At 35.8% G+C, this 13,415-nt stretch overlaps 1 protein-coding gene across 1 annotated transcript in view; it reads right to left on the reverse strand.

Moving 5' to 3' along the window:
- Window positions 1-13,415, reverse strand: part of LOC150083240 (leucine-rich repeat-containing protein 49-like) — a 494,942-nt gene that overhangs the window by 432,343 nt on the left and 49,184 nt on the right. Inside the window, exon 2 of the mRNA XM_090377128.1 lies at window positions 5,218-5,286. Within this exon, the coding sequence (XP_090233254.1) occupies window positions 5,218-5,286 (69 nt within the window). The remainder of the gene's footprint in view (window positions 1-5,217; window positions 5,287-13,415) is intronic.

Below are 13,415 nucleotides of genomic sequence, written 5' to 3' on the forward strand. Positions count from 1 at the left end.
TTAGCCTGGAATCTAGGCTGTGGGTGTTCAATTCCAGTGATCCTAATCTGGAGGTATAGCAGCATCACTGGGAGGTCCCCTAACCAAGTATAGGTGCCTACGCTGAGGAGCATAGAGAACTGTTAGTAAATCTGAGCAAATTGATTGAAGAGTCAATATTAAAAATCATCATACTGAAATATAATAAGATAAAACATGACATCATAGTACATAAAATATAGCATCATAATTTAAGATCCAAAATAAATATCACAACGTATCTTATTAAAAAAAAATTAAAATATCTTATTAAAAAAAAACAAATCATCATAATACATATAATATAGCATCATAATTTAAGATGCAAAATACATATCACAACATATATCTTACTAAAAAAGCAAATCATTAATTAGTGAAATTTCTATTCCAAATGTCCTAAAATCGACTGATAATTGTTGTTCAGATTGCTGATTAGACTCAAAATTAAGGAATTTTGGTGTGCCTTGGTAGGGAATCATCTCAGGGGTCAACATTTACAGATGTTGACCCCTGAGATGTGGTCTACCGGATTGTAACAAACAAGCTTGAGGTGAACTCAAGGTGAATCATGTAAACTGCTACAATACCAGATGGGTCCCCAACTCCACAAATGGAAGGACACTGTAGAAAACATCCTGGATGCACACTTCCTCACAGATAAACAGTCCCTGACAGAAGAACAGAAAGAAATCTGTGCAAAAAAATTCTAACTACCAAAATTGATGTGACAAAACCCTCCCTCACATCAGAAGAATTGAAATTTGCCATTTACAGAACCAACAAAAACAAATGCCCAACTATAACCTCATTGAGGTTGAAGTAATTAAAAAACTAGCAACAGTAAATGGGAATCATATCTTTCAGGTGTTAATAACTGTCTCACAACAGGCTATGTACCTCAGATCGCATTTTGGTACTTGTGGCAGAACATACTTTGAGTTAGATATATTCTGGCACATTAACTTTGAGTGGTTAATGAAAGGAATCAAGTGTAGGCTACAACAGCAAGTCCTAGTAAAGTTAAGCAGATGAATTGAGAAGTGGCAAGTGAGGATTAACATTCATAAATGAAAGGTACTGTTACCCAATTAGTATGTTATTCTGGGATTACTACTGCATACAGGCAGTAGTAATCCCAGAATAACATACTAATTAGATGGTACCACACACTCAAGGTAAGACAAGGAAATCACCGAAACAGACAATCTCCAACCAAGACTTTGAATGCAGCTAAGCTGCCACCTCGCCAGTTGACGATCTGGGTAGGGCACCTAGCCTCACCCGCTTTCTTTCCCTATCCTGGTGGGGAGAGGAGAGGGGACAATCTGTTGTCTCCTTCCTTTCCCCACTTTCTCCTGGTGGGGAATAGGCATGCCCACTGGAAATCATTGGGGTCATCTTCTCTTTCGTCTCTATACTTCTGACCTTTCCCCCCAGCCTTCAGTCTCTTTCCCCTACTCTGTCTGTACGCTAGCACACATCCCACACGTCCAAATTTAAATTTGACAAAATTAAACCACGTTCACCAGGTTTTTCCAATTCTAGCATTATCTCCTCAATTTTTTTTATAGGCCCTAGCCACTGAAATCTCAGAAAATTATGTGGCAGGGCCTGCCAGAGTAAATCAAATTACTGGTGTACCTGGTCTGCCTCCACGGGGCTTAATGTGGGCAACGTTGGGACCCACCAGGGTCCCAGCGGCCCTGGTGGGTCCCAACCAGGGTCCCTAAATGGCCAAAAGAACAATGGTACACGACACTACACACCACAAAATCCATACAACACATTTAAATTTCTGGCCTGTACAGTGTACTGTATCACACAACAATGTAAACTACGCAGAGATGAGGGAACCCTGTTGCCGTTAGACCCTAAACACACTATACACTCAAGGTGGGGGAGAACGAACAAGACCTAGGGATAATTGTTCAGTCCAACATGAAGTTCCCTGGGTAATGCACACAGGCTGGTAGAACAACTCATGGGGATTCTGTCAATGATATATGGAAACTTTTACCAGAGGGAAAAGACAATTATCCCGCTATATAAGGCTATGATTAGGCTGCATCTTAAGTATCACATACAGGTCTGGAAGCCTCATTTTAAGAAGGATAAGAAGATTAACCAGATTAGTCAAGAACACAAAGGGGTACCTTACAAAAGCCTTTGGCTCTGCAAATTACAAAGCTTGGAAACTAGGCAGGCATTCACAGTGCAAGAAGACATCATTGAAGGGTAAGGCTTTAAATGGATTGAGTAAACTTGATGGTATTCTTACTCTTTTTGGACAACACACACAGGGTAACAAACTTAAATTGAAAACAGATGGCTGTAAGACAGATGTGCAAAAATTTGCTTTGTTCCAACACACTACTGTTGTGAAGTGAGTAGGTTTTCTTGGCTGCTGTTGCATACGCTTGCTATCCTGCATCATTTGTGACTATTAATACTAATATCAATGAAATCAGCAATGGAATTCTTATGAACCTCAATATAAATTAAAACCATATTGTGTAATTCAACAAAGTATACAGAATTGTAGGTGTCATCCATTGTATCAGTTTAAACCAAATGCATCCTATTAGGTCATATGGCAACCAGGCAGCTGTCATGGATCTTTAAACTCAAGTAACAAACACGTTGACACTGAGTATTTGGTATGATTCATATAGTAGAACACTCTTCGTGTCAGTGTTAGTATATTCTGCACTGTTTATAGCCCATTTTACATAATTATATTTTTATGACATAAATTTGAATTTAAAAAGGTTTTGCCATTTTATACGGTTTTTTAATTTATAATTAGCCCAGTGGTAGCTAAACAAAACCTGACAAGTGCTACTCTAAAATAATGATTCCTGCATTACCATTTAATTAATGATTAAAAATCTAAAAATTTTTTTAAGCTTCATAATTATAGTCAAACTTTTACTGCAATTTCTGAATTTTCTTTGCTTTACAGTTTTCACAGAACAATTAAACATAAACACATGTCAAGTGCCACAAAACCATCTTTGTAACTACAGTATTTGTGTTAAGACTAATATGGGAACTGACGTGCTGACACTGCTATGAAATTTCAAATTACTTGCTTGTTTATAAGTCAAGTTTACTTTCCTTTTCTCTTCCACTGTTAAGTACACATCTACTACGTCATAAAAGTTCCATGTGAAATATTTGTTATTGCTTTCACATAAATAAAGATGGGGATAATGAAAGATGATATTCACGGCATTAAACATGATTTTCAATTTTTGAAATGTACATATCTTGAAAATGGATATAGAATTTCTATTACCAGTTTTGTAAAAATTGGAAATTTGTATCTGATTATTCAGTCCTAAACACTTCTTTCAAATTCAAACTATATTCCTCTTTTAGACACATGGGCATGTGGGCCTCTTACCCATAATGATTTTATTTATATCTGAAAATAGTATTGAAATTTTTCAGTTAAAAAGGTTAATGACTAAAATAATTTAATACATTTCTCTATTAAAATCTGTTTTACATATAAAATAGAACATTTTAAAATTATATTGTGCCACATATCTTTTCCACTAACAATATATTTTTTCTTTTAAAGCAATCATGTTTATCAGTTAAAAGGATATTTTCATTTTCACTTTGCATTTCTATGTATTCAATATGCTTAAAATATAGATTAAATTAGACCAAAAGAAACTTTTCATAGCCATATGTCATCAGATAAATAATTACAAAATTTGGATTCATCTAATGTAAAACTTAAATTTATTTCATATAATTCACACACCTATTCCTTTTTTTAATAACTACCACACGCTGCTACAACAAACAACATGTGTTGATTAGATTGCACAATGCGCCAATAAACAACAAAACAACCAACCAAACAACCATTAGATTGCATTATGTCACATCAAAAAACAATTATTATTGTAATTATTTTTTTTTGTCTGTGTTTAATGTGATTAATCATTCTGATAGTTTCAACGAAAAACATTTCTCAAAATTTCTTTAAGACATTAGAAATCAAGATTAAGTATAAATCAGAAATGTAATAAGGACAAATGGGTTTTCCAGCTTAACAGCACCAGGAAACTCGTTCACAGTACAATGGGTCCTTTTGGATAATTCTTTGTAACAGAAATTCAGTTACAAAGAAAACTCATTTAATATTTTATATTCCCAAACAAAATACCTCTTACACTAATGATTTCAATAGATTCATCTATTTTCAATGCAAACATGAAATATATATGAATAATGTAGTCAGGAGTGAGAGTGCAGTAGCACATTCTTTGAGTGGAACATGGTTCAAGCTTGGTGACTGCTAAATACAATTAACAATTGTATTTGTGATTTATAGTAAACTCCTCTGACTTGTGGTCATACCACAGAATAAACCAGGACTTTTTTTTTTTTTTTTAATACCTGTTTGCTTGCATAGGAGTGACAATTCTCGAATAATCTACAAACTGTGTTGTTAGAAAGAGAAACTTTTAATTTTTCTAAAATTTTTTAGCTTCATTCTCCAATAAGATTTCTGCCATTTATTATTCTTAAGCAGATATACTAGTTTAATTTTTTTCTGAAATTTTTGTAACATAGCTGCTACTGGGAAACACTACTATAAAGACATGTTATAACAGAATGGCACTGATAGTGTGGCTTCCAAAATAAGAATCCCTCTAGTGCACTTTTTTTCTTTTTTCAAAAATTTGCACCATTTCTTCCAAAGATGATGTCTGACAACATTTGAATTCAGCGTTTAGGCTCTATGCTTCTGCAAGATTAAGCTCTAAACTACTGGAAGCCAAATCAGATTTTTAGGTGATGAGAACTATTGATTTTTGATGGTTATGGTAACAACAATCATTAAGAAAAATCACAAAAAGACACTTAAGTCAATTTTTTTCCGTTCATTCCTTCTATTTCTTTTCTTTGAAAGCACCTTCCTTCTAATGCATTACCCAAAAAATATGAAAATTGAAGTCTAATGTCACCAATTTTTTGTCTGCCTAATCCATACATGACACTTGAATACTACAGGTTCCAATGTCAAGGATAATATAAGAAAAAAAAAAGTATCACACCATTTTGCGAAACTTTTACATGTCTTTTCTAATAAGGATGATATTTACCTTAAAAGGACTTTAAAGAAAAATGCAGCTTTTCATACACGTCTTAAGCAGAATACTCAAGAAAGCTTACCTGTTTTGCTTTTTCAGCTACTTTTGCTTGAGATATCACGAGACTAAGTCCTGATAGCTGAATATCGGGCTGAAATTGAAATTTAATATTTCACGTCATTGCTATGATATGATATGATTCACAGAACATTTTAAGAAAAATGTTTTAAAGCATACGTTACCATAATGCCAAGAATTGCTCCCGTAGAGGAAAGTACTATTTCTTCTTTATTATATTACTAAACTATTTGCACTGATAAAATGAACTTAAGTTACAGAGACATAACAGAATGCTTAAATTATTAAATTTTTCTGGGGAATTTGGAAGTTTGTAAATACTGAAAAACTATGCACATAAATGCTTTCAAACATATTTTCCTATTTTGACTTAACAGCTGGACATTATAGCCATTATTGCCAAAAATAAAATTAAAATCAAAATCAAAATTTTATTAAATTTGATTTTAATATATCATTACTTAATTTTTTCTTTGTGGTAATACCCTCTACATTTGTATTATGCAATTCAGTTTCAACAAGTCTTGGATAAAAAATTCCACTGAATTTCTTCAAGTTCAAGCCCACACTGTCCATAAGCTTGTTAAACGGGCCACATTCTCTTATGCAGATTTTCACAACTATTGTGTGTGTATATATATAACCAGCTATTATCACTTGTAAACACAGCTGATAAATGGCAACATGTCTCTGTAGTTTCAAAAGAATCTGTACATATACAGATATCATTTGTTGGTGCTGTGTTGATATAAGCTTGAAAACAAATTTGCATGCATACTTGCAAAAAGGTTAAATTGTATAGTATCATCAAAACAGGCAAATCCACTATAAATTTAAAAATCTGAGACCATCAAGACTACTGATTCAAAAGCTTAATGGCTTCTCACCAACTGGCATATGGTCTCTCTAGCAAAAGTAAGTCGAACTGTGAATATTTTGTCGAACTGAACAGCCAAGTGGCATATGGAAATAATACTTCTATTTAAAAACTGTTTACTTTTAACCCTTCAAATTTGGCTGCATTTTCCATACACATTACAGAAAAATACTGTTACATACAGTGGCACGTTATACATACATTGGGGCCCCAAGGCAAAATGGAATTTGTGGCCCCATCTATACCTTCACAGGGCCCAAGGCAAAATATAATTTGGGGACCTCATCTATACCTTCATGGGGCCCAAGACAAAATGGAATTTGGGGACCCCATCTAAAGAAAAAACTAATAAAGAACATTTTAAATTTCATTTTATTGTGACAACAAAACAAACAAATTATATGGCATACAAACTAAATATAAAATTTCATCTAAATCGGTAAAACCATTTTTGAAAAAAAATGTCATTTTCAAATTAATCTTCAAGTAAATTTCATTGACCTTGGAAGCAGAAAGTTCAGTTTCCGATAAAAATCACTTAAAAAATATTAATGAAACACAGCAATGAGTTTTTGAAACAGTGACTTAAAAAATATTAATAAAACACAGCAATAAGTTTTTGAAACAGTGATTTTGGGGTCCCCTGCTCTGATCAGGGGCCCCTCAGTGTCAAAAAATGTAATCAGCATGACATTCACATATGATTTTGACTACTGCACCTGTTTTGACGTTGGCAATGACTTTTTTTTTATTAACAGCTTTGAACTTTGGGGTCTGGGTCATATCCATACACCCAAGGCTTTTCACCTTTTGCAAATTTGGTTAAAATTGCAGAATTCAACACAGTTTTTCCAAACATCTCAAAAGAATGAGGGCAATATGCTTTGATCTCAAGTGAGAATGAGTAAAACAAATTTAGTACTCGATCACCTCATGCCCAAATCCTCAGTCAAAATGGCTGAGGATTTGAATCAACTCAAATAAAACAGCTACCTCCTAAGCAATTTCTGCTGAGGAGGCATCTCTTCACTAACTTATATGGCAAGTCATTTAACCAAATGAATGATATAAAAGGTAAATTTGCCTCAGGGACTCACATCTGGTGAGTATGGGCTTGGCACACCCAGGGTCCTGAGCTGGATATCATCATTCTTCTCTTTCTTGGTGATTCCTTTCTACTCTCTCTCTCTCTCTCTCTCTCTCTCTCTCTCTCTCTCTCTCTCTCTCAGAATTTTTTTTTTTTTTTTTGGCAGATGCAGAATAAGCCTACAGCTAATAATAATAAGTCACTGAACCAACTGAATGTTTCAGGATGTTAAACAGAAACTGCAACTTTCCTCGCAAAGACTTTGAACCCACTTAAAAAAAAACAAGTTTTCTTCTTTTTTTTTTTTTGGTCACAGTACATCTCCATAAGCTGCAATGAGCATTTCATGTGTTTGCATGCTGAATTTCCTTTTCCCTTAAGTGGGAAGGAAACTCACAATGAGGAAAATCATTTTTAAATAAACTAGATGATTATTATTTGTACCAGCATATTAGAGAAAGTACTAGGGGTGAGAATATTCTTGACCTCATCATAACTAAAGATTCAGATAACATCACTGAGCTTAAAGTACAGGAACCATTATTGGGAAGTAATCATGCAATCGTAAGCTGGATGACGAAGAAAGATGTTGCAGTAGTTAAAAGTAAAGGCATGGGGCATTAACTTCAGCAGAGGGGACTTTGACAGTTTAAAGTGCTATATGGCATCTGTGAACTGGGCAGATTTCCAAGTGAGGGTGAATATATTTTAATTATGGAATACTTTTAAAACAAAATTCACAGAAGTCATGAACACAAACATACATTTAAGAAAATATTACAGAAGGAAGCTGAAATTATTATTATTATTATTATTAGCCATATGGTGCAAGGAAGCCTGAGGCTTATCCTGCACCAGCCAAAAAACAAAATTTCCCACGTTACCCTGAGAGAGAGAGAGAGAGAGAGAAGTAGAAGGGAATCACCAAGAAAGCAAGAAAGAGAAGAATGATGATATCCAGCTCAGGACCCTGGGTTTGCCAAGCCCATACTCACCAGATGTGAGCCCCTGGGGTAAATGGACGATGCAGAACTGGCTGGTCAAATAGAGCAGAAAAAGGTAGCATGGACAGTTACAGATAGATCAATGAAAAGTACTGAAGCCTACAACATGTACAAGTTGATCTGTAATAGAACCACAAATAAGGTCAGGGAGGTCAAGACTGCATATGAGAAAACACTGGCTAAGAAAGCAAAGAATGGTGACAAGGAATTTTTCATGTATGTGTGAATATGTTTAGAAATATTTTTTGTAATAAGGATAGGAGGACTAGAACCAGGGTATGGCTGCTGGGAGCAACTATTAATGACGTCAAGGGAAGACTGTCCGATTTTAAGGGAGGGGGGTAAAGAGAATATTATTATTATTCATGTGGGGACTAATGACATTAAGCATATACAATCTGATCATTAGACAAATATAGGACCATGCTGAGTGGGGTCACAATGTCTGTGTCTGAAATTCTGCCCAGGCAGGAAAGGAGGGATTATATGCTGAAAAGCCTTGTGGATTAACTCAAGAATTGAAGAACTCTACAAGGCATTTGGGGGAAATTTCTATCAACTTGGCCCACACTTGTAGTTAGAAGGAATCTGTTTTGTAGTGACAGGATACATTTAAACAAAGGTAGTGCTAGAGTTTTTGCCAGTATTATCAATAAAGTTCAGGCAAACTGCTATTTTAGGGGGACAGGGTAATGTAAATACATGTTTATCTGATAATAATGTTCAAATTAACGCTTGCACATACCTCAAGAGTTCTTGTTTGTAACAAACATATTAGCAAGATGTTCTGAGGACCAAAACGTTTCAAATGAGCGGGTAGCTAATGCCAGGGTAGCAAGCTTAAATAACTTTAAGGGGTTTGTCAGAGTAGTTAACTATACAAGAACACTAAGTCTTAATTGTTTATACAGTAATGTCAGAAATGTCGTCAATAAAATGAGTGAATTCGAACTGCTGGTTAGAACAAGTAGCACTGACATAATATGGCTTACAGAAATGTGGTACCACATGGAGATCATGGGAATAATGAGTTTCAGTATGGTATGTATAAAGTATTTAGGAAGGATAGGGAAGATAAAAGGGTTGGTGGTGAGGCCATGCTTTTTATCAAAAGCAGTCTGAGAGCGATGGAAGCTTTCCCGGATTCAGATGTTTTGCATGCTAGTATAGAATCTGTATGGTGTGAGATACTTGAAAGCAAAGGTATAATGCGAGTGAGGCCGACCGGGCTAGCCAGGTGGATAAAGTGCCTGCCTGGCAACCCAAAGGTCGCGGGTTCGAATCCCACCTCGGGGCTTGGATCAGAGTAAAATGCAAAAACTTTGGGAGGTGCATTATGGCCACAGAAGACGATGCACCAACAACTAACAAAAAAAAAAAAAAAAAAAAAAAATGAGAGAGTAATCTACAGACTAGATGATTGTGAAGATTATGATGAAAGCCTCTACATACAAATGGAATGGGCACGTAAGCATCAATGTCTTATTATGGGTGATTTTAATTTGCCTCTAATTGATTGGAGCAAATGGGCAGGAAACACCACATGAGGGTTAAAATTTTTAAATCAACTAGTTTATTTTTATCAACATGTCAGGAAGAGTACTAGGGAAAGAATACTCTAGACCTCATCATCACCCAATGAACCAGATGACATAATAGGGCTGACAGTACACAAACCAGTAGCAGGAAGTGATCACAGAGTTCTTCGGTGGACGATGAAGAGAGAGAGAGGTAGCAGTAGTAAAAGGCAAAGGAATGGGTTATAATTTCAGGAGAGGAAATTACAATGGCTTAAAATGATACATGGCCTCTATTAACTGGGTAGATGTCTCACAGAAAGCGAATAAGTGAATTACGGTATACCTTTAAAACATTAATCACAGAAGCCTTCAATGAGTATATACCATCAAAAAAATATTCCATGAGGAGGATACCAATTTGGATGAATAATGAAGTTGTCAGATTACTTGAGCAGAAAAAGACGGCATGGAAAAGTTACAGAGGAATAAAAAGTACTGAAGCCTATAACAGCTACAAGATGATCTGTAATAGAGCCACAGAAAAGTTTCAACAGGCAAAGGCAGATGAGAAATCACTGGCAAAGAGAGCAAAAAGCAATTCTTCACGTATATAAATACAAAGAAGAGACGGACAACCAGATCGGACCCTTATGTAATGGACGTGGGATAGTATTAGATACCCCAGTTGAAGTTGCAGATGAACTCAGTTATTTTGCATTGATTTACAGAAGAAAAACCCTTTCGGCCAATGAGAAATTATGGGAGTGAAGTTGAAAAATATGTAATTAATGATGTTGAAATTTCACATGTTTATTTAATGAAGAAACTTTCAAGCCTGCAGGCCAGTAAGGCTCCTGGGGTTGATGGCATATACCCTAAAATCTTAAGGGAAGCAGCATGTGAGTGCATTGAACCACTGAGGCTAAATATGACCACATCGCTCGACTTGGGAATGATTCCGTTGAATTGAAAAAAGTGCCAATGTATCTCCAATACAAAAGGGAGGTTCTAAGAGTGAAGTGGGAAATTACTGGCTGTTCAGTCTAACTTCAGTAGTAGGGAAAATCATGGAGACTATGATCAAGGGTCACTATGATTCAGGATCACTTAGAAAGAAATTGAATTCTGAATGATACTCAGCATGGTTTTGTAAAGGGAAAATCATGTTTAACTAATCTGGTTAGATATTTTGAGAGGATCACTCAAGAGCTGGACTTAGGGAACAATTTCGACATTGTTTATTTGAATTTCAGCAAACCATTTGACTCTGTCCAACATGAGTGGTTACTTTGTTTATTTGAATTTCAGCAAACCATTTGACTCTGTCCAACATGAGTGGTTACTTTATAAACTGGAACATGTTAGAATCACAGGGAAAATCCTTAGATGGATAGCTGGATGGCTTCGGGGCAGGAGGCAGAAGGTTTTGATAAATGGTTATTATTGGGTTGATGTAAGAAGTGGGGTTCCCCAAGGATCAGTATTAGGATCACTGTTGTTTTTGATTTTCATAAATGACATTGATGAAGAGAGAGAGAGAGCGTGATGTCTAAATTTGCAGATTATGATCATTAATTACTCTATTAATAGAGTAATTAATGATCACTGCCAAACAGAGCGTCTTCAGAATGACCAAGATAGACTTCAGGGATGGTCAGAAAATGGCAGCTATGCTTTAATCAAGCAAAGTGTAAAGTATTACACCAGGGGAACAGTAAACCCATAATAACTTATACACTTGGCAGAGCTGAACTAAAGCCGGTAGTGGAGGAAAAGGACTTGGGTATTATGATAAGGTCATATATGAAGTTCTCCGAACATTGTAGACTGGTTGCACCATGGTGTCCTATCGATGGTTTATCGAACAATTGCTAGTAGAGATAAAGACGTTATAATCCCATTATATAAACAAAGACATTGTGCTTCTTGAAAGGGTCCAAAGACAGGTAACTCACCTGGTGAGATCAGCAAAAGGGCGTCTATACGAGGAAAGACTTCGAATATGTAGGTTGCAGAGCTTGGAAACTAGGCACCTTAGAGGAGACTTGATTGATTTGTTTAAGCTCTGAGAGGCATAAGTAAAATGAGTGAGGACAAAATTTTCATGGTTATAAATGATTCTAGAACAAGGATCCATAATTTCAAGTTACAAGGGGAGATGTTTAGACTGGATTGCAGGAAGTTTTATTTTAGCCAGTGAGTTGTAAATTACTGGAATAAACTGCCTATATGGGTGGTAAAGGCTGACAGTTTAGGGAAATTCAAAGGTCAACCTATGGGAGGAGGGACATGAACAGGTTGTCCATTTCCTTTTTTCTTATTAATTATTATTTTTTTAATGTTATTATTATTATTATTTTATTTTTATTATTAATTAATTTTTATTCTTATCATTTTATTTAATTTTTTTGTTATTTTATTTTATACTTTTATATTTTTTGGCTGGTGCAGCATAAGCCAAAGGCTTCCTTGCACCATGTGGCCATTGCTAATACTAATACAAGGAAATAAAAGCAAATCAGATAGGACCCTTGTGCACTGGGTATGGGAAAGACTTAGATGACCCCTTAGACAATCCAGTTGATGTTGCAGATAAATTGAACAAGTACTTTGTATCTATCTTAATGACGAAAGACACTTTATGCAGAGAAGAGGCTGTGTGAGTGAGGCTGAGCCATATGAAATTGGCAATGTTGTAATTACAGATGATTGTTTATTAGAAAACCATTGGAGCATAAAGACAAGGTTTCCAGAATTGATGGCTATACCCTATAGTTTTGAAAGAGAGAACAAGGGGGTGTGTAATGAACCACTGAGATTAATTATGAAAGCATCTTTGGATTCAGGGGAAATTCCTTTGGATTGTAGAAGTGCAAAGTATCGCCAATACATAAAACAGATTCTAAGAGTGTGGTAGGAAAAATCTTAGAAGCAGTGATTAAGAGTGCAATCCAGGGAACATTTAGATGGATGGATATTGCATTCTGGACACACAACATGGCTTTATTAAAAGTAAATCATGCTTAACTAACTTAGTAGGCTATTTTGACGCGGTTATTCATGAGCTGGATTTAGGGAATAATTTTGACATTTTATTTGGATTTTGGCAAAGCATTTGACTCGGTCGCTCGTGAGAGGTTACTGTATAAGCCTGAATATGTTGGGATTACTGGCAAGGTTCTTGGACCACTGTTGTTTCTCATTTTCATAAATGACGTCGATAAAGGGATAGAAGGCACAATGTCAAAATTTGCAGATAACATAAAAGATTGTCAGAGTCATTAATGATCAGTGTCAAGCAGCAGTCCTTTGGAGTGACTTGAACAGATTTCAAAGATGTTCAGAGAAGTGGCTATGTTTTAATTCTGCTAAATGCAAGGACTTACACTTGGGGAATAGCAACTCAGAAATAAATTATACACTTGGTGGGGTTGAATTGAGAGAGAGAGAGAGAGAGAGAGAGAGAGAGAGATCACCAAAAAAGAGAAGAATGATACTTGTTTGGGTTTTGTTTTGTTTTTTTTTTTTGCCAGTGCAGATTGATTGATTGATTGATTTGGTAGTTGTTGGCGCATCGGCTTCTGTGGCCATATTGCACCTCCCAAGGTTTTTGCAGTACTTTGATCCAAGCCCGAGGCGGGAATCGAACCCGCGACCTTTGGGTTGCCAGGCAGGCACTTTACCCACTCGGCTAACCCGGTCGGCTGCCAGTGC

The sequence above is a fragment of the Mastigoproctus giganteus genome, chromosome 7 (assembly GCF_048544385.1).
Source record: "Mastigoproctus giganteus isolate SK-2022 chromosome 7, ASM4854438v1, whole genome shotgun sequence".
Classification (NCBI taxonomy): domain Eukaryota; kingdom Metazoa; phylum Arthropoda; class Arachnida; order Uropygi; family Thelyphonidae; genus Mastigoproctus; species Mastigoproctus giganteus.